Source organism: Coregonus clupeaformis, chromosome 37, assembly GCF_020615455.1.
Source record: "Coregonus clupeaformis isolate EN_2021a chromosome 37, ASM2061545v1, whole genome shotgun sequence".
NCBI classification, from domain to species: Eukaryota; Metazoa; Chordata; class Actinopteri; order Salmoniformes; family Salmonidae; genus Coregonus; species Coregonus clupeaformis.
In genome coordinates this window covers 4,959,972-4,981,948 of record NC_059228.1, presented here as the reverse complement: position 1 = coordinate 4,981,948, position 21,977 = coordinate 4,959,972, and the positions used below count along the sequence as shown (strand labels likewise).

Sequence of the window (21,977 nt, the reverse complement as noted above, 5' to 3'; positions counted from 1 at the left end):
AGCATTGAAGGTCCCCAAGAACACAGTGGCCTCCTTTATTCTGTTGGGTACTAACTTCTAAACTTGAAATATGAAATATCCTTTTTGATGTTACCATATTAGAACTGAGGGTATGGAAATATACTGAGTGAGAAAGAGGAGTGCAGAAAGTTAAAATTCTGTCAGAACATGTTATTGTTAAATCTCAGGTATCCTATGGAGAGGAGAAGGGCCACAGTCTGGTTTCAGTAACTGATAAGGTAGGACAGCCGTGAGTTAGGGAGGAGTGAGGAATGTGGCCCGAGGTCAGGTCAGATGAAGTGAAGAGGAACAGTCCTATGATATACACACATAGGAGGCAGGGCCATGACTACACCAATGAGAGGAACCACTTAAGTTGCTGTTTTTCAGCGGCAGGGACTGGGAGACTAGTCAGGATCGAGGGAAAGATGAACGGAGCAAAGTACAGAGAGATCCTTGATGAAAACCTGCTCCAGGGCGCTCAGGACCACAGACTGGGGCAAAGGTTCACCTTCCAACAGGATAACGACCCAAAGCACACAGCCAAGAGAACGCAGGAGTGGCTTCGGGACAAGTCTCTGAAGGTCCTTGAGTGGCCCAGCCAGAGCCCGGACTTGAACCTGATCGGACATCTCTGGAGAGACCTGAAAATAGCTGTGCAGCGATGCTCCCCATCCAACCTGACAGAGCTTGAGAGGATCTGCAGAGAAGAATGCTAGAACCTCCCCAAATACAGGTGTGCCAAGCTTGTAACGTCATACCCAAGAAGACTCAAGGCTGTAATCGCTGGCAAAGGTTCTTCAACAAAGTACTGAGTAAAGGGTCTGAATACTTATGTAAATGTTATATTTCAGTTGATTATTTTTAATACATTTGCAAAAATGTCTAAAAACCTGTTTTTGCTTTGTCATTATGGGGTAGTGTGTAGCTTGATGAGGGGGAAAAACTGAGAAGAGAAAGAGGCGATGAGAGGGGGAGAGAGTAAGCAAGAGATCCTGCCAGAGGAATCAATCTGCTTGTGAGGTAACAGGCACCCAGTCCAGATATACTGGAAAAGATATGGGAAGGAAAAGGAGGAGAGGATGGAGGGCCAGGGATCCAGTATTCATCCATCCAGCGCAGGGCCCACGCACGTTTAAATTGACCCCAGCTGGAGAGCAGACAGGGGCGTAGAATAACCTAGAGAGAATGGCCCTCCCTCCCTCTCTGTTTCCCAGAATATTCTCTGGTTTTTGGAGTTCCCATTGCAACCGGACACAGAAGTTTACAAGAAACAAGTTTCTTCCGAATCGAGAAGGAAGAACGTATCGCCAAGTAAAGGTTAGTTGAAAATATCCTGATTACGGCTAAACAGCAGCTTATGCACGACCTCAGACACAAGCTTTAGCTCTGTCGCAGAGGTTTGTGTTTACATGGCCAAGAGGAACCATTTAGAGCTGGCCAGGTCTTTAAAAACACGGAGGCTAGGATTATACATTACACAACATGCTCTTCTAGTCCACATTTACTTATATTAGCCGTTATTCTACCAGATAAGCTGACTGAGAACACATTCTCCTCTTTTACAGGCTACATTAGGAAGTTGCGGTGGAGAAGCAAGGGGTTGAAAGACCCAATTGGAAGCTGGAGATGATTGTGCTGGTGACCACCAAGTGCTCTCCTTAGCGAAACGTCACTGACGTAGAGTGACATAAGGTTACAAATATTGACATGCTCCAAAATCTCCATGTGGAGGCAGTGTGTGGTGAAGAGTAATAAAACGCTCAGAGTACCTTGCTTGTAATTGGTCGACAACTACCTTCTCCTAACCTTACTCTAATGACTAAATCCCCTCCACACTAGGCACACACACAGAGCCTGGGTTCTTACCTGATTGGAAGACGTAGCGGGCCAGGCCCTGCATGAGTTCAGCCGGCCAGGTAGGGGGTGCAGTCTCTCCCACCTCTCTCTTCAGCCTGAACGTCAGCTCAAAGCCAAAGCCACTGGGGCCTTCCTGACCTGTAAACCTGACAATACACATATGGAATACACACACTTTATTCAAGCTGTCTAACCCACCTCTCTCTTCTGGTGTGCATGTGTGTGTGTTCAGCTCAAAAAGGCGAACATAACGAGCATACATTAATCATTAATGATTCCACTCATTCGCAGATGTAGGCGCGATTAGAACTCAGATCAAGAAGTGGGTAAATTATCATTAACAAAATAAAAAAGTGAGTAAATTCTAATTCACAAATAAAAAGGTGCATAAACAGCATTTACCCTCCACTACATTCCTGGTTGGGTCTGGCGAAACCCATTCATAAACATCAATATCCTGCCAGGCAGAATTGAATCTACATTTGCCCGGCCTTTTAGCTATCGATGTGACGTTTGGCGGTACAGAACTAATCAGTCAGTTTTGTACCTGCCTGGCTGAGTGGCAGTGTGGATGGAATAAGCGAGCTCGCCTGGCAACCAGAGACACGTGAGGAAATAAAACTCGGTAGTCTGCCTGGAAATTAATTTGCAAGACCAATACATTTCTAATATTTTTCATATTTCTTCATTTTCTGTTCTCCTCTCATTTTAATAAAAGTAATTTTCAAGCACCAACTTGAGAAAATGTTAGATTTTCAAGGTATTCGAATACTTGAATTTCAGAGTGCCAAATTCAAGTACTTTAAGCACCTTGTGCGAACCTTGATATTAGTCGTTCGTTTGACCCCACTGAGGTATGATTTTGACCTGCTAGTGCTCGCTGCAATGAGTTCTACAGCAGGATTAATAGTATTACACATTCCTCCGGCTCAGCGACTCCAGAGACATGCACCGACCACCAACTGTCTGTCATATGCGCGCAGGAAAATAGATCATGAGCATAGAGAAGAAAAATACATGTTTAGAACTGATAATTTATCAAATGACTGCAATTAATTTATTATTGAACGTTATGATGGACACAGCTTTGTAGAACCAAAACATACATAGCCTCTGCTCAACAAACTCTAACTAATCGTTTGGGGGGCTGCAGTTCGCGAACGACTGTGATTATCACCTTGCCTGGCTACCCAGGCTCCGGCCAAACGCTATGCCACAGACGTTACTTTCTTCTCCGCAGCAGTATGTAGCGAACAACAGAGCAGCGGAAGAATTTAGTGTGAGTCGTCAGGCTACTTTTCACCCTCACGGCAGTCAAGCAATGCATTTCACCAAGAGTCGTTCACAATCTAGTCCGGTTGCAGCCACAACTAGACCTCGTTTCAAATGTATTAACAAATAATATTTGTTGTATGCCTAGCAATCAACCAATGTAGATTGTTTAATACTTAAGAGTCTAAGCCGGGGGGGGATTGTTTTGAAATAGTCGTACCAATGATCATTTAGCTATTTTAGGACCCCTATAGGTATATAAAATAAATATTTAATGAAACATTGAATTTGGCCTTACTGCTATCAGCCCATAGAAACACACCGAGTAACAGATTCATACATGGAAAATAATTGCCCAAAAATGAATCAAAGGAGGTTTGTTTTAAAGTGTCTGTCCTACACCTGAGATATATAAGGAAGATCTTTTTTTTTTTACCTATACAGTGCCTTGCAAAAGTATTCATCCCCCTTGGCGTTTTTCCTATTTTGTTACATTACAACCTGTAATTTAGATGGATTTTTATTTGGATTTCATGTAATGGACATTCACAAAATAGTCCAAATTGGTGAAGTGAGATTAAAAAAATTACTTGTTTCAAAAAATTCAAAAAAATAAATAACGGAAAAGTGGTGCGTGCATATGTATTCACCCCCTTTGCTATGAAGCCCCTAAATAAGATCTGGTGCAACCAATTACCTTCAGAAGTCACATAATTTGTTAAATAAAGTCCACCTGTTTGCATTCTAAGTGTCACATGATCTGTCACATGATCTCAGTATATATACACCTGTTCTGAAAGGCCCCAGAGTCTGCAACACCACTAAGCAAGGGGCACCACCACTAAGCAAGGGGCACCACCAAGCAAGCGGCACCATGAAGACTAAGGAGCTCTCCAAACGGGTCAGGGACAAAGTTGTGGAGAAGAACAGATCAGGGTTGGGTTATAAAAAAATATCAGAAACTTTGAACATCCCACGGAGCACCATTAAATCCATTATTAAAAAATATGGCACCACAACAAACCTGCCAAGAGAGGGCCGCCCACCAAAACTCACGGACCAGGCAAGGAGGGCATTAATCGGAGAGGCAACAAAGAGACCAAAGATAACCCTGAAGGAGCTGCAAAGCTCCACTGCAGAGATTGGAGTATCTGTCCATAGGGCCACTTTAAGCCTTACACTCCACAGAGCTGGGCTTTACAAAAGAGTGGCCAGAAAAAAGCCATTGCTTAAAGAACAAAATAAGCAAACACGTTTGGTGTTCGCCAAAAGGCATGTGGGAGAAGGTACTCTGGTCAGATGAGACTAAAATTGAGCTTTTTGGCCATCAAGGAAAACGCTATGTCTGGCACAAACCCAACACCTCTCATCACCATGGTGGTGGCAGCATCATTCTGTGGGGATGTTTTTCATAATAATAAGCCAATGAGATAAGTTATTTAGGTTCTTAGAGAGTTTTATAGTTGTACTGTTGTTCATGCTTAATCAGGACCTACTGATTTACACAGACATTTTACGGATGATAGTAACAGGATATACTGAAAAAGTATTTGAGCTACTATTTTTATTGGACCAGAGGGCAGGTATGCCGGTTTTGTAGCAGGTTAGGAGAATTTACGCAGCAGGTTAGGAGAATTAATGTGGCAGGTTAAGAGATTAATGTGGCAGGTTAGGATAATTAGGTTAAGGTTAGCTAAAATTGTCCTTGACAACCAGGCCTGCCCAAAGAATGGTCTTGGTTTCCACTAATGTGATGCTGCCAGCACAAGGGAGGAGGGGGCAGGCAGAAAGAACTGTGGTACACATATGTCTTGGTAATCTGTATCTCTTGTCTTGTATATCTTGCAAATTCTCCAAAGTAGCCTAAAGTTTGCCTCTTCCTCTCTAGTTTAAATTTATTTTTATTTTTTATTTAACCTTTATTTAACCAGGTAAGCCAGTTGAGAACAATTTCTCATTTACAACTGTGACCTGGCCAAGAGAAAGCAAAGCGATAAAAAACAACACAGAGTTACATATGGGGTAAACAAAACATAAAGTCAAAAATACAACAGAAAATATATATACAGTGTGTGCAAATGTAGCAAGTTATGGAGGTAAGGCAATAAATAGGCCATAGTGCAAAATAATTACAATTTAGTATTAACACTAGAATGATAGATGTGCAAGAGATGATGTGCAAATAGAGATACTGGGGTGGAAATTTAAATTACACAACTTGCCTAAGGTCTTTATAGACCTGAGTGTGTCTCTACAGTTAGTGATTTTTCTTAACGTTAAGGATCCCAATTTAGTTTAAACGTTCACACTCCACCCATTCAGTACTATTCCAGAATTATGACAAACATGGATTTTCAATTACAGCTGTTTAAAGGGGAGCAAACCAAAGAGGTGGGGAGATTTCTGGGAATTGTGGGGGATCAGAGCTGGCAAGTCTACTCAAGAACACTACAAACAGGGGGGGGTGAAAGCTGTTGGCATGACATACCTGCTTCAGAGGAACAACAAAAAGTGTGCTAGTGTCTAAATGCTGATTCTGCATAATGATACAAAGGAGTGAAAGTGAGTGAACAACAGCTGCACAAACCATGTGTGTCTGTTGTTAGTAACCCTGGCAACTTGGTCTGTTGGAGCTCTAACCTGAAGTACTGTACTTACTCATGTACTCTGTTGTCTCCATACAGGTCACTGAGTCCGAAGCTGATGTAGTGCCAGTGTTCCTGTACGTCCTGCGCTGCACAGCCCACGTTACGGTACATACTGATGTAGTCCAATGGATCAGGACCCCCTAACCTGTAGAGACACACTACTGTTAAAAGCGCAATCTGCACTATTTACTGCCATTTTAAATAATTATATAACCATTGATTATTTAATTTATCAATGTCTTATAAGCTTAGGACACCTTTCTAATACACTCATAACCCCAAATATAAGGTGATTTACACTCCATTGTTTGTAGACAAAGTGTTTGTTTACTAAATCTGTAGGCGTTTAGAGTGGTTAACGTTACATTTCTTCAGCCCCATTCCTCACTGGTAATTTGGTCAACAATAAAGAGCAATCACATCAAATCATATGTTTTCTCTGGCTAGCAAGCTAGGTAACTAGCTGTAGCGTTTTCACCATATCCTCTGTTAGCTAACGTAACTAACAACATTGCAATTCAAGTTAGCTTTCGCGGAATCCGACTTTGTTGCAAAGAAATGTATCCAGAATAAGACCTCGTTAGCGATCTACTCACCAGTATTTGACAATGGCTGTAACTTGTAAGGGGTTGGCCTGGTCGGGGTAGAGGCGCCTGCATTCCCCGTAGATTGCCTGCAGACCCGGGGGGAAGAGTGACGCCAGCCCGGGGGCTGCTGCTGGTCCGTTGTTAGGCCGCACTTCGTCCATCCCCCACTGCTTCTTCAGAAAGGTGGGAATACCTCAAAGGGCGACAGAAATTACTTTCTTCGCGAAGATAAGGGAGAATCCCTTGGTTTACTCTTGGTTGATGAAACAGTCCCTGTATTTTTTTGTTTTTGTTGATATTGTTTACGAGAACAAATTAAACTGTCGCCCCCCGACTGCTTTCCCTACTTTACAGCCTGACCTGTTGCTCGCTCCACCTATGAAAACTTTTCCTCATTGGTTGGGGCTGTGGAAAGGAAGGGAGGAACGGTTTGAGTGACGTTTGCTCAATCCAATCAAAGTACCAGATTTTGATAGGTGGTTCCAAATACAGAGTTGTGGTTGGCTAATCTTTTTGTCAATCACTACGTTAGAACCTTCCGCAAGAACAAGATTGATGGATTTAAAAACTTTCCCCAGTTTTTGATCATATTGAAATTGATCATATTGTGTGTGTGTATTCAGTTGCAGTTAATTTCTCACCTATGCCACATATGATATTTGTTTCCAATTCAGAGTTATTTCCAATGTACCCTTATTTTACCAGGTAAATTGACTGAGAAAATAAGTATTCTCTTTTACAGCAATGACCTGGGGAAGAGTTACAGGTGGGAGAAGGGATGGGATGAATGAGCCAATTGGAAGCTGGAGATCAATGGGTGGCCATGATGGCATGAGGGCCAAATTGGTAATTTAGCCAGGACCCCAGGGTTAACAGCTCTACTCTTTTTACGATAAGTGCCATGTGCTCTTTAGTGACCACAGAGAGTCAGGACACCCGTTTTAACGTCCCATCTAAAAGACAGCAGCCTACGCAGGGCAATGTGCCCTTCACTGCCCTGGGGCATTAAGATTTCCTAAGACCAGAGGGAAGCGTGGCCCGTACTAGCCCTCCAACACCACTTCCAACAGCATCTGGTCTCCCATCCAGGGACTGACCAGGACGACCCTGCAGCTTCACGGGCATGCCAGCAGTGGGATGCAGTGTGGTATGCTGCTGGCAACTTGCAAGCAACCCACCTGACCTCTGACTGCAATCAATGCTTGTCACAAACATAATGACATTCTGAGATATAAAATGTGTCAATTGAGTACCACAGTATGAGAGCGACAGCACCATGCTAGCCAGGATGCCTGCATGCCCCAGGGGCCCTTGTTTTTTAACAATGTCCAGTACAGACAGGGATAACAGGGAGGGTAGCGATTGTTCTGGCTCAGGTTCAAAGAGACATGCCATTCCACTGAACCTGCCCCGGAGATGGTTCCTTAGCTACTGAAGATCCTCCTCTGTGGGCTCTTGGGACAGAGGGTTGTGGTCTTCTGCCGGGTACAGGTCCTCCACAGACTGCACCTGGTTGGCCACGGCTGGCTTCCTCCACTCGCATTCCACATACGCACGGCCGATATTGTGAGCTGCCAAAATAGGCTGCATGGCTACACTTATGAGCTCCACAGAGGCATTTGCATGTGGTAGAGAGAATCCCCTGGTCACCTATAGAGACCTGCCAAGAGGAAGGATGTTAAGTGCCACATGCCTTTCAATGCATGACTTTGAACACCTTGAAATTCATTTGTTGTAAGATATGTGCTATATAAATACAGTTTAATTTGATTGATGACATTACAGCTATAGAAGATTTGTCTCTGGTCATGAAACTACAATACAGGCTGGATGTCTAAACAAAGTCAATTCTGAATGTCAATAGATTTTTAGATTCATTCACATCAATAACAACATTATAGAACTGAGTTATCACTCATCTAAGTCTGGTATCTGGAATAATCTGGTTAATGATTATATAATTGATTAAGTGTCTCTATCCTAGTAGAAGCTGTATAGTACACATGGTATTGCTAAGATGCTCAAACTTAACTTAATAACGTTACGCCAAGGTAAGCCTACGCCAAACACATACTTAATTTGAAGTGTTTGTAAAATTCACTATGTGAAAAATGAATGGTGGAAAGACGATTGGAACCATTTCTGAGTTTGACCGCTAGGTCTTATGGGTATTATGACACATCCACTGTGGGGCTCTATGCAAACACACATTTTGCTAGGCCTATAGTGCCCACTACTGTTTGAGTTCTCCAGTAGTATAGGAGGAACAGCAAGGGAACTCAAAGGTGCCACTGTCAATGGTAGGCTGTCCTAAAATGCAATTTGGTGTTTAACTTTTATGACTTGCCAACGACACCGACGTACTATTTATCCATTGAGCATAGCATAGTTAATTGAGATAAGATATAGTCGCCATCTTATCAGGATCTATGTACATAACTGTTGTTACCTGCTGCCTAGATACTGTAACAAAGAGTCAGGTGACAGGCTTCTGTGCCACAAGTTATGTCTGACTAAGGTATGGCAGCCACTTTCTGTATTTAATTGAAGTTCATTTCATTTTCTGACAAAATGGCAATGGCTATGCGAGTTAATCACTTCATATTCCTTCAGGTGAGGAACACATAGTTGATTTACCTTTATCTTCTTGTGCAAGCTGTCAACACTCTTTTCACTACTTTTTAGACTTTCTGTGTTTCTTTTTTCAGATAGTTTAGTTTTATTGGAAATGGGAGCTAGCTACATTGTTGGATCATGAAAGTACTTTGTTTATACCTTTAATGTGAGTACTTTTCACCTCTTTGTTTTGTGTTTATTGTTTATTTCAGCAGAGTGAGATCCCTGTATGGACGAAGACAACCCAAACCATGGACCATGTACCATTCTCTCCACACCACCTTTCTCTTAGAACATGAACTCTCACTACTTTTACACATACACATCACCTCGACCTGTACCTACACACCACTTTTACAGATTGATGTATCCCACCGCCATCACCCCGATGCAGTGGCGCAACAACTACAGTCCCTACCTTCCATCTATCCCCACCCAGTATCAATTCCCCTTAAACCTGATCTCCAGGAGCACTAGTGGATCCCAGGGACCTGATCCTAGGGAGTTCCACCACTATCATCAACCTTCACCCCTGCCCTGGTGTAACCATAGACTTATGTCTAACCCTTACTGGACCTACCACCAGTGCCTTTATGCCAACCTTGCTGCTCCAGTGGCTCCTGTGGCCCCTACTCCAACCAGGCCCCAGAGGTTCCAGAACCAGGGAGGGACCTGGCCCGAGGGCTTCACCCTGAGAGGAGAGCTTCGCTGGGGCAGGCTGGAGAGGGTGTATGGCCCCCGCAGGGAGCTGCCTGAGTTTGTGAGGAAGGACCTGCGGAGAGTGTACGGTACCTACCCCCGGACGGATGTTAGTATCACCTACCAGGGAGGGGAGTACGTGGTGCGAGGGGACACCCATGTTGGGGAACAGGAGTACAGAGTGGAGAGGAGGATAGTGAGGCAGCAGGAGAGTCCTGAGGGGGATAGCGAGAGGGAGGTAGTGGAGAAGATGAAGAAGAGGAGAAAGGTGAGATGATTGTAATGGAGGTTTGGCTAATAAATGCCAGCTTTGTTGACATATGAAAATGTATTTACACAATTTGTGATACTTTTGTTAAATGCTTATGGAAAAAACGGATGAAAACTGTTATATAGTAGTCGTTGTATATTAGTAAATGTTAATAGTAGTAATGTTATTGCAAAAAAAAATATTCCACATCCAAATTCCAGATAAGTTTAATACAAAGCAGTCAAATGCTACTTATTTGTTAATATTCTTCATCTCATTATATGGAGCTACCTCAGGCTACTACAATGTTGGAGTCATTCTGGTCTAGTGTTTTCATTAGGTGGTGTGTACTACTATGATTTACAGTATCAAGGTTCCTGTAACATTAGCATTAGCATTAGCAAGTTTGCTTAAGGAACGAGGGGATTACTCATTTTACAGTTTGCTTTGCCACTCTTGTTATAAACTCCTGTCATTTGCCTCTTATCTCTCACTGAAAAACCCCTGTCATGCAGTTAAACCTTATCTCTCGTACATAACGTGCTGTCGTTCTAACCCTTGTCTATCATATTAGTAATTTCTCATCTCTCATACTGTAACCCAGTGTCATATTGTATTAAACACGGTCCAATCTCTTGTATCTCATCACTTTGTCCATCAACATAGAAATATAATTACTAGAATGGACATTCCCATTCAATTCAATAACTAGTAACTCTGACTAGTGTGACTAGTCATTCTGTTTCTATGTCTGTCCTACCAGTCATTGATGTTTATGGACCCTGCTCTTCTCTCTGTCGACTCCAGGTTCTATGGAACAGGCGTTTGGGTCTGAGTCACCTCTCGCAGTAGAGAGATAAGACATAGTTGTGGCCAGGGTGTGTGGGTTGGGTATGCTGCATGCTATTACTTCACTTTAGAATGTTCCCTGTACCGCACCATTTCCAGTAATATCTATGTGCTTGAGCACACATCCTGTTTCTCTATAAATATGTGTCACAGATGATTTGACAAAACATGGATGTCTGACTGTCATTTGTAATCCTCGCCACAGTGTAAATAAATATTAATTATGATGAGATTGTAAACATTAATGAGATATAAAGTGTATTTTCTGAATAGGAAAAGTTTATTCATTTACATGATATGTATACATACAAAATACATACCCCAATTACAGACTTAAGCAGTTTATTACAACACACAATGCTGAATTGTAACATGCTGACAACATGTAATCTACAGAAGGACACAATAATTATTTTATTTGAAACCACAAGTTTGCCATGGAAAGCCAGATAATCCATATTCTTCATATAAAAGTATAGGTGATGTCTTGTTATGCTGATAAGCAGTGCCTTGCCAGAAGAACTGAGCCCATAGATGACATCTCCAGTAGCCACCATCTATGGAATTCAGTTCTCAGGGCACAACACCTCTCACACCTCTCATTCTCCTCCCAAACTGTGTCTTCTCTCTCAATTTAGGCTTTAGCACCTTTACAATCCATTAAAATGGCTTCTGTAACACCTGGCTCAAAATAGTATTTGTTTTCTTTCAAATAAATTAGGTGCTCTTGTTCAATTGGTCCCATCAGGCAATTTCAATCAAGCATATTTTAAGTATTTTAAAGACAACTAATACTATCAAAAACTATTTTGACCCAGGTATTGAACAATAGTGTAGTGAACATTGTATCAATAGCATAGTCTCTTAGTCTCAATAGCATAGACACGTCTTTTAAAACCTAAGTAAACGGAACTGCCCAGGCTCCTATTCAGAATGAGACTGAGACTGATAAAAGGGAGTGGAACGACAAGCAGTAGACCAGTGAAGAGATTGCTCAACCTCTTCTCACCCCCAGCTTCACCCTGTGGTGACCTTCCCTATTTCTAGAAAAAGTTGCTAAGATGGTGGCGAGAAGATGGTGATTGTAGATACCAGCACCTCTTCCTCCTAAGAGTACAACGCTATATGGTTGAGCATGTTCCATCTTCATTTAAGACTGAACGATGAGCCTGTTTATTAGAGGGGTATGAAGTTTCTGATTCTAGATCTGTGCCTAAGGTTTACTCTTAACCTTAACCTTGCTAAAGGATGTTTAAAGGATCCATCTGCAGCATACAAGATTCCTGGAAGTGTTTCACAACTTCTATGATTGCAGTTGGCGGGGAGGAAAGGAAATATTTTGTGGTGGGGTGATGCAAGGCCTGATTCAGATCGCACTGAGAGATACTGTACAGCACTGGTCAGTTGCACGCACAAACACACACTCACACACACACATGGCCCTGGTCAAGCCGAGAGATGACTCATCACATTCAACAGTTTCAGAGAAACCAGGGAAGTATTCAGGAAGGTGAAACATTCAGATAAAAAAAGGCAATCATATCTGTTCTAAGTCGCTTAGTATATCTTTAAATCCACAATAATAGAAATAAATGGTTTGCCACTCATTGTAATCTGAACAATTTAAGTTGCAGCAATATAACCCATTCAAATGACTAGAGTCAATATTGACAGTGTGAGTACGGTTTGAGGAACCTTCAGTGTTATCTCCTGGTGGTTTATAGTGTATTCCTGAGTGGACATGCAAACGCACACACACACACACACACACAGAGAACATTGTGAGGAAGAACACAGCTCACCCAGCTAGCACATTTGGTTCCTTGGAAGTTGTGGAAACATATGTTTTTGGTTTCACATTGGCTGTGGGAACGAAGATTAAGTTATTCTTAGGTTTTTGAATAACTTCCTTAAAACTTCTGTGTGTTTAAATAAGACTTATAATAACACTGCTAGCTAATTTTGGATCTCCAAGCACAGATAGGACACAAGCAAACACATGTATCTTTCATTATGACACGGCAGCAGTGAGATTCAAATATATAATCTTCTGTCCTCTATCCATGGAATTAGTTCACTGCGCCACCAGGATGGAGCGATCATACCATGTTTATTTTACGCATACAAAGCTGTTCATTTTAGTCTATTCAAATAAACCCATTTCAAAGGAAACAAGCACTCATTAAAAACAGGTGTGGCCAACACACCTGAACACACTTAACAAGATAGAGGGAGAAAGAGAGAGTTTTGTTGACGTTGAGATTGGAATGTATATGTTTTTAAATAACATTCTTACAACATTCTCTGAACATTACAAACGTTTTCTAGTGGTTTTTATGGAACGTTTTCTTAACATTCTCGGAACAATTTGAGAACATTACTTTAAATAGAACCATGTGAAAACTTGTAGGAATTGTTATGCTAAAGTACTAAAATTCCCACTGAAGAACGTAGTTTCTTGACGTTCTTGGAACAATTTGAGAACATGACTTTAAATAGAACCATGAGGAAACCTTTAGGAAACGTTATGCTAAAGTACTGATATTCCCACAGAAAAAGGTTACAAAAAAAATTTCTCTGAACAATCTGATAACATTCCCAATGTCAAACCAGTTGGAGAACGTTCCCAGAACATTACCAAAATGTAAATGAAATGTAACCGTCTTTGAACTTTTAGGAAACGTTCTGTTAAAGTAATAAAATACCAAGAAAATATATATATATTTTTTGTAAAGTTCCTTAAATGTGTTGAGAATGCTCCAAAGCCAATCAACTATCCTGCCCCATTCCCAGAAAGGTTGTATGCAAAATAACCACAGGACAACCAAGCTCTCACCAAGCACTAATAAATATATGGTTCTCAGAACGTTATGTGCTAGCTGGGTAATATATGCTCAGGAAACTCCAGTCTTCCTGCCAGTCAGTTGAACTGAGCAACAACCGGTTGAACTGCCTGGTACTTAACTGGAATAAAGAAATAGTGGAAATTCAAGAACAGAGGAAAACCCTGGTATTCAGAGGAACTGACTAGAGAGTCCCAGTGTAGTGGAGGTGGTTCGGTGAACCATGCTCACATGATGATTAACCTTGTCTGAGGCCTAATACTTGTGTTAGCTCCCAGAGCTAATGCCTAGGCGTTTAGCTCAATGGGTTAACACAGTTAAACCCATTCAGTCACTTACTAGGGACTTTGTTATTAAAAAAGTACATGTAAATATATGAATCACACACACTAAAGCAGGGACAAATCTGGCTACCAGGCAAAGTCCAACATTGTCTCTAATCTCTGATCAACCTCTAGCATCTGTAACCCAGACAGACTAGCTAGCACATAATGTTCTGAGAACCATATGTTTCTTAGAGCTTGGTGAGAGCTTGGTTGTCCCATGGTTATTTTGTGTACAACCTTCCCACAACTTTCTAGGAATGGTGCAGGATACCCAGCTAGCACATAATGTTCTGAGAACCATATGTTTCTTGGGTGGGAATTTCAGTTTCCTCATGGTTCTATTTAAAGTAATGCTCTCAAATTGTTCAGAGGATGTTAAGAAACAACGTTCTTCTGTGGGAATTTCAGGATTTCAGCATAACGTTTTCTGCAGGTTTCTTCATGGATCTATTTAAAGTCATGTTCTCAGAATGTTCAGAGAATGGTAACAAAAACACTAAAGTTATATTGTCACATACACTGGATAGGTGCAGTGAAATGTGTTGTTTTACAGGGTCAACCATAGTAGTACGGCACCCCTGGTGCAAATTATGGTTAAGGGTCTTGCTCAAGGGCACATTGACACATTTTTCACCTTGGGTATTCAAACCAGTGACCTTTTGTTTACTAACCCAACACTCTAACCGCTAGACTACCTCACACCCAACAACATTCTTCTGTGGGAATTTCAGTATTTCAGCATAAAGTTTTCTGCAGGTTTCCTCATGGTTGTATTTAAAGGCATGTTCTCAGCACATTAAGAAAACTTTCCATAAAACCACAAACTAACGTTCAAAGATCATCCTAAGAATGATATTTAAAAACATATACACTGAGTGTACTAAACATTAAGGACACCTTCCTGATATTACGTTGCAACCCCCCGCCCTTTTGCCCTCAGAACAACCTCAATTCTTCGGAGCATGGATTTTACAAGGTGTCGAAAGCGTTCCACAGGGATGCTGGCCCATGTTGACTCCAATGCTTCCCACAGTTGTGTCAAGTTGGCTGGATGTCCTTTGGGTGGTGGACCATTCTTGGTACACACGGGAAACTGTTGAGCATGAAAAACCCAACAGCGTTGCAGTTCTTGACACAAACCGGTGTGCCTGGCACCTACTGCCATATCCCGTTCAAAGGCATTTCAATCTTTTGTCTTGCTCATTCACCCTCTGAATGGCACACATACACAATCCATGTCTCAATTGTCTCAAGGCTTAAAAATCCTTCTTTATACTGCCTCCTCCACTGATTGAAGTGTATTTAACAAGTGTCATCAATAAGGGATCATAGCTTTCACCTGGATTGACCTGGTCAGTCTATGTCATTGAAAGAGAAGGTGTCCTTGATGTTTTGTACATTCCCGTCACAAAACTCTCTCTATCCTCTATCTTGTTAAGTGTGTTCAAGTGTGTTGGCCACACCTGATCTTATTGAGTGCTTGATCTCTTTGAAATGGGGTTTGAATAGACTAAAATGAACAGCTTTGTATGAGTTAAAAAAACATGGCATGCTGGCTCCATTCTGGTGGCGCAGTGGACTAATTCCATGGCCAGAGAACAGAAGATCATAGGTTATCTGACTGATGCTGTGCCACAATAAAAAAATAAATGTATTTGCATGATTAATGCCTAAGAAAATTAATTTACATATGTTCTATCTGTGCTTGGAGTTCAAAACAGTTAACCAAAGCTAGCAGTATTATTAAAAGTCATTGAAACTTTCAGTAAAAGTTTTAAGTAAAAAAAATAAAATAATCCATTATCATCTAAAAGTTTTGTTCAAAACATTCACAACATTTAGAGAAATGTTATTTAATTACCTTCAAATAATCTATAACTTCCGTTCTCAGAATGTTAATAAAACCTCCCAGGAAAACATAGTCAAACGTTCTCAGAACCCCCCTGCAACTTAACATATTCGGAATTTTCACTTCCATTCTCAGAACATTTTAAAAACATTCAGTTTTACCGGTCAGGAAACGTACAGTATGTCTTCAGTCCCAGAACCAATGGGAAACAAAAAACGTACGTTCCTACAATATCAAAGGAACCAAATGTGCTAGCTGTGCATTCAATGGCCCCTCATACATCTGAAAGGATCAGACACTCTCGGTATAATAACTCCATACAGCCCTTGTAGCCTTTGGGTTTCTGCCATGTTGCTTACATCCATCCAATTCTCACAAAATGTTGAGAGGCCACCAAGAAGTGTCCAAGGATATAATGGTTCATTTTAGACTAGGCGATTGATACTACATTGTGTGATACATATATTTTCATGAACATTTTTTTTTGAATAGTAACAGCGCCACGTAATTTCTTATTCCAATACAGAAATTATACTCACACAGATGAAGACATTTGTTACTCAAATACTTACATCAGAATAAACACTGTCCCATTGCTTAGGTACATCTCAGAAATTCTGCATCGTGGCTTTCCCAGGAACAATGTTCTTGCTATTTCTAAAATGAAACTCACAATAGTGACATGAACCTCACCCAACAAATAGAGGTATAGCTCCCATTTTGGCATCTGATATGTCCAGTTAAAACAGCATTGAGGATATTCTGTTTCGGTCTGAAATCCTACTGGATTTGAGCCTATCATCCACATTTCTCTCTCCACCAGCCTCCACCGACATCCACCTGTACTGTCCAGCCAGGTCCCCACTGTCTTCCCTGCCCCACAGACACCACTCACTGCCTGACATTCAGAGTTGAGCATTTCTTAAATACCACTCCCCTCCACGCAAGCCTCCCTCTCTCTCCCCGTCCCTTTGTTTTTCTCTCTTTCTCTGTATGATAAGCCAGGCAGTCACTTCCCATGAAGGAGGAAATAGTGGGAGTGAGGCTAACACCCACACACAGTGATTCAACAGAGCTACTTCTGAGGAACTCCATTAGACCAGCCCTGCCCTCCCTCCCTCCCTCCCTCCCTCCCTGACTCACTTCCCAGAAAGCCTGGGGAGAGGCTAGGGGGTGGCTTAGTAGTCTACAGTGGCTTCCTCTGCTTGTCTCCTCTTTTCTTTTACCTTCATCTCTCTCTTCTTTCTCTTTACTGATCTAAAAACAAAAAACATTGGCAAGGTCAAAAAATGTATGCTGAATGCCTATGAGGGACTGTGTAGTCAACTCTTCTAGACCAATCTAGACAAGCCTGAAGCCTAAAAAAGAACATTGTCTCCATTGTTAGGTCTCCACTATCTGCATGATGAAACCCATGATGTCATGGATGAAACAGGGCACTCGAGAGGTAGTGTGTGCAAGTTTCAACGAATGGAACAGACCAGTCATATAGAGATGAATGTGACACACAGTATATAGATGAATGTGTACATAAACTATCGGTAAGTGAAACATGACATATGATAACCGTAAAACCCACGTTAATCCTTCTTCCTCATGTTATATTGACAGCTACTCAAGAGTAAGCAGCTTGGTGGTTCTGCCCTGTTTGTTATTCTTCCTTGGAAATCCCCCTTTCTCTCCCACTGGTTTTACTGTATTTCCCTTCCTTCTCTCCGTCTTTGTTACAGTATTTCCGTGATGAAGCTAAAAAGGGGATTCCACTCTAGCTATACCAGTATGTCAGCATGCTTGACTTCTCTTACTCTACATAATCTACCCTGGTTGGTCACCACTCATAGGTTTACTGTAATAACCCAGTTTCCCATTAGTTCTGGGAACGAAGCCATACGTTTCCTGAATGGTAAAACTGAACGTTTTTTAAAATGTTCTGAGAATGGAAGTGAACATTTCGCCTGTTCTGGGAACGTAAATGTTTTGGTTGTAGGGAGGTTCTCTGAACGTATTACTATGGTTCACTGAAAGTTTTACTGGAAGGTTTTATTAATGGAAATTATAGGTTATTTGGAGTTTTTTTAATAACTTCCTTATGGACAGATTTACATTTACTGGAGACCCTGTGTTTATAAAAGTGGATATCGACTTTGCTACTTTAGCATGCTTTTGTGGCACAGTCGATGCCACGCAGGGCTACAGGCAAGAAGATTATTATTATTATTATATTATTTATATTATTATTAAGATTGAGGGTTCGCCGACCACCACAGACGAGCTCACACTCACTGCCTGTTTCATTACTTCACGATCAGAGCCTGTTGCAGACAATGATCAGCTAGGGGGGAATCAGATTTTCAATTTTGATGCCATTTTTATAATTATATTAAATATATGCAACACATTTTTCACCAACAGGTTTTTTGCACCACACAACCAATAAACAAAACATACCGACTTCGGGAACATCAATATCATAGTTTGCGTTTTCAACACCACAATAAATAGACTACAGTGGGGAAAAAAAGTATTTAGTCAGCCACCAATTGTGCAAGTTCTCCCACTTAAAAAGATGAGAGAGGCCTGTAATTTTCATCATAGGTACACGTCAACTATGACAGACAAATTGAGAAAAAAATATCCAGAAAATCACATTGTAGGATTTTTAATGAATTTATTTGCAAATTATGGTGGAAAATAAGTATTTGGTCACCTACAAACAAGCAAGATTTCTGGCTCTCACAGACCTGTAACTTCTTCTTTAAGAGGATCCTCTGTCCTCCACTCGTTACCTGTATTAATGGCACCTGTTTGAACTTGTTATCAGTATAAAAGACACCTGTCCACAACCTCAAACAGTCACACTCCAAACTCCACTATGGCCAAGACCAAACAGCTGTCAAAGGACACCAGAAACAAAATTGTAGACCTGCACCAGGCTGGGAAGACTGAATCTGCAATAGGTAAGCAGCTTGGTTTGAAGAAATCAACAGTGGGAGCAATTATTAGGAAATTGATCTGGGGCTTTTTCCAGAAAATCACATTGTAGGATTTTTTATGAATTTATTTGCAAATTATGGTGGAAAATAAGTATTTGGTCAATAACAAAAGTTTCTCAATACTTTGTTATATACCCTTTGTTGGCAATGACACAGGTCAAACGTTTTCTGTAAGTCTTCACAAGGTTTTCACACACTGTTGCTGGTATTTTGGCCCATTCCTCCATGCAGATCTCCTCTAGAGCAGTGATGTTTTGGGGGCTGTCGCTGGGCAACACAGACTTTCAACTCCCTCCAAAGATTTTCTATGGGGTTGAGATCTGGAGACTGGCTAGGCCACTCCAGGACCTTGAAATGCTTCTTACGAAGCCACTCCTTCGTTGCCCGGGCGGTGTGTTTGGGATCATTGTCATTCCTGAAAGACCCAGCCACGTTTCATCTTCAATGCCCTTGCTGATGGAAGGAGGTTTTCACTCAAAATCTCACGATACATGGCCCCATTCATTCTTTCCTTTACACGGATCAGTCGTCCTGGTCCCTTTGCAGAAAAACAGCCCCAAAGCATGATGTTTCCACCCCCATGCTTCACAGTAGGTATGGTGTTCTTTGGATGCAACTCAGCATTCTTTGTCCTCCAAACACGACTGAGTTGAGTTTTTACCAAAAGTTCTATTTTGGTTTCATCTGACCATATGACATTCTCCCCAATCCTCTTCTGGATCATCCAAATGCACTCTAGCAAACTTCAGACGGGCCTGGACATGTACTGGCTTAAGCATGGGGACACGTCTGGCACTGCAGGATTTGAGTCCCTGGCGGCGTAGTGTGTTACTGATGGTAGGCTTTGTTACTTTGGTCCCAGCTCTCTGCAGGTCATTCACTAGGTCCCCCCGTGTGGTTCTGGGATTTTCGCTCACCGTTCTTGTGATCATTTTGACCCCACGGGGTGAGATCTTGTGTGGAGCCCCAGATCAATTTCCTAATAATTGCTCCCACTGTTGATTTCTTCAAACCAAGCTGCTTACCTATTGCAGATTCAGTCTTCCCAGCCTGGTGCAGGTCTACAATTTTGTTTCTGGTGTCCTTTGACAGCTGTTTGGTCTTGGCCATAGTGGAGTTTGGAGTGTGACTGTTTGAGGTTGTGGACAGGTGTCTTTTATACTGATAACAAGTTCAAACAGGTGCCATTAATACAGGTAACGAGTGGAGGACAGAGGATCCTCTTAAAGAAGAAGTTACAGGTCTGTGAGAGCCAGAAATCTTGCTTGTTTGTAGGTGACCAAATACTTATTTTCCACCATAATTTGCAAATAAATTCATTAAAAATCCTACAATGTGATTTTCTGGATATTTTTTTCTCAATTTGTCTGTCATAGTTGACGTGTACCTATGATGAAAATTACAGGCCTCTCTCATCTTTTTAAGTGGGAGAACTTGCACAATTGGTGGCTGACTAAATACTTGCTTTCCCCACAATAATTGAAAAAGTGACCGGGATTGCACAATAAAGTCAGGGATTTATTTCCATTGTGCTCCCTACATTTGCTGCAGTATATGCTAGAGTAATATAAGGACTAAATGCACGACTAATTGACACATATATACAGTGGGGAAAAAAAGTATTTAGTCAGCCACCAATTGTGCAAGTTCTCCCACTTAAAAAGATGAGAGAGGCCTGTAATTTTCATCATAGGTACACGTCAACTATGACAGACAAAATGAGGAAAAGAAATCCAGAAAATCACATTGTGGTCTTGGCCATAGTGGAGTTTGGAGTGTGACACCATAATTTATTTGCAAATTATGGTGGAAAATAAGTATTTGGTCAATAACAAAAGTTTCTCAATACTTTGTTATATACCCTTTGTTGGCAATGACACAGGTCAAATGTTTTCTGTAAGTCTTCACAAGGTTTTCACACACTGTTGCTGGTATTTTGGCCCATTCCTCCATGCAGATCTCCTCTAGAGCAGTGATGTTTTGGGGCTGTCGCTGGGCAACACGGACTTTCAACTCCCTCCAAAGATTTTCTATGGGGTTGAGATCTGGAGACTGGCTAGGCCACTCCAGGACCTTGAAATGCTTCTTACGAAGCCACTCCTTCGTGCCCGGGCGGTGTGTGTGGGATCATTGTCATGCTGAAAGACCCAGCCACGTTTCATCTTCAATGCCCTTGCTGATGGAAGGAGGTTTTCACTCAAAATCTCACGATACATGGCCTCATTCATTCTTTCCTTTACACGGATCAGTCGTCCTGGTCCCTTTGCAGAAAAACAGCCCCAAAGCATGATGTTTCCACCCCCATGCTTCACAGTAGGTATGGTGTTCTTTGGATGCAAGCAGGGGTCACGTCTGGCACCATAATTTGCAAATAAATTCATTAAACATCCTACAATGTGATTTTCTCGATTTTTTTTCTCAATTTGTCTGTCATAGTTGACGTGTACCTATGATGAAAATTACAGGCCTCTCTCATCTTTTTAAGTGGGAGAACTTGCACAATTGGTGGCTGACTAAATACTTTTTTCCCCACTGTAGATGTCCTAGCCTAGCTCTTTCAGGTAATAATTTCAGATAATAAATTAAATGCAGTTATTAGCCTTATATTTATCTAATGAATGATTGGCTATTCATAAGCTTCTAACTTATAGCCTCTGTCTCTTGCGCAATATGCACCTGCGCTCCGCTGGCCTCTCTCCTTAAAAAACGCTAATTAGCTCTTGGAGTCCCAGGAAAAACTAGACTAGAATACGTTGCTGGAATGTTTTTGTTTTTGCACTTTTTATACTAATAGACTATTCAAAGAGGGATGCAAGCTCTTGTTTGCTGAATGTTAAATACAGCAGCCAAAAGAACTCACGGCCACGGGCTGGGGAGTTTGAAAGAAGAGAGAACGCGTGATGGCAGTAGGCTATAGCAGTTATTTGTTCAGAACTGTAATCATTCAGTCTTCATGAAGAGAAAAGAAAGCCGTCTGCATCTTATTCTAGTCCTATATTATTCAAGCATGTCATTTCAATGATGAAGATCAGGACAACAAAATATATTTAATTTAACTGTTGAAAGCAAGGAAGGAATGAAGAAACAATAGAGCGAGAAAGAGGAGGTAGGCTAATATCTCACAACATTAGGGGAAATATTATGAAAGGTATGCATACATCAGCCTACTAATTATTTAAAATGTA

The 21,977-nt window shown here is 41.4% G+C and overlaps 2 protein-coding genes across 3 annotated transcripts in view; one reads left to right on the top strand and one right to left on the bottom strand.

The window, feature by feature from the left end:
* Window positions 1-7,288, bottom strand: part of LOC121553314 (suppressor of fused homolog) — a 24,596-nt gene extending 17,308 nt beyond the window's left edge. Inside the window, exons 1-3 of one of the 2 annotated variants that reach the window (XM_041866337.2) lie at window positions 6,377-7,288; window positions 5,791-5,925; window positions 1,870-2,006 (exon numbers count right to left, since the gene is read on the bottom strand). In XM_041866337.2, the coding sequence (XP_041722271.1) occupies window positions 1,870-2,006; window positions 5,791-5,925; window positions 6,377-6,528 (424 nt within the window). In that variant the 5' untranslated portion in view covers window positions 6,529-7,288. The remainder of the gene's footprint in view (window positions 1-1,869; window positions 2,007-5,790; window positions 5,926-6,376) is intronic. The other variant, XM_041866336.2, reaches the window with a different exon arrangement.
* A 1,160-nt stretch (window positions 7,289-8,448) lies between these two features.
* LOC121553577 lies at window positions 8,449-10,846 on the top strand. The gene has a single exon (XM_041866805.2). The coding sequence runs from the start codon at window positions 9,279-9,281 to the stop codon at window positions 9,957-9,959; it is 681 nt and encodes a 226-aa protein (XP_041722739.1). The 5' UTR covers window positions 8,449-9,278; the 3' UTR covers window positions 9,960-10,846.
* Window positions 10,847-21,977: the final 11,131 nt, after the last annotated feature.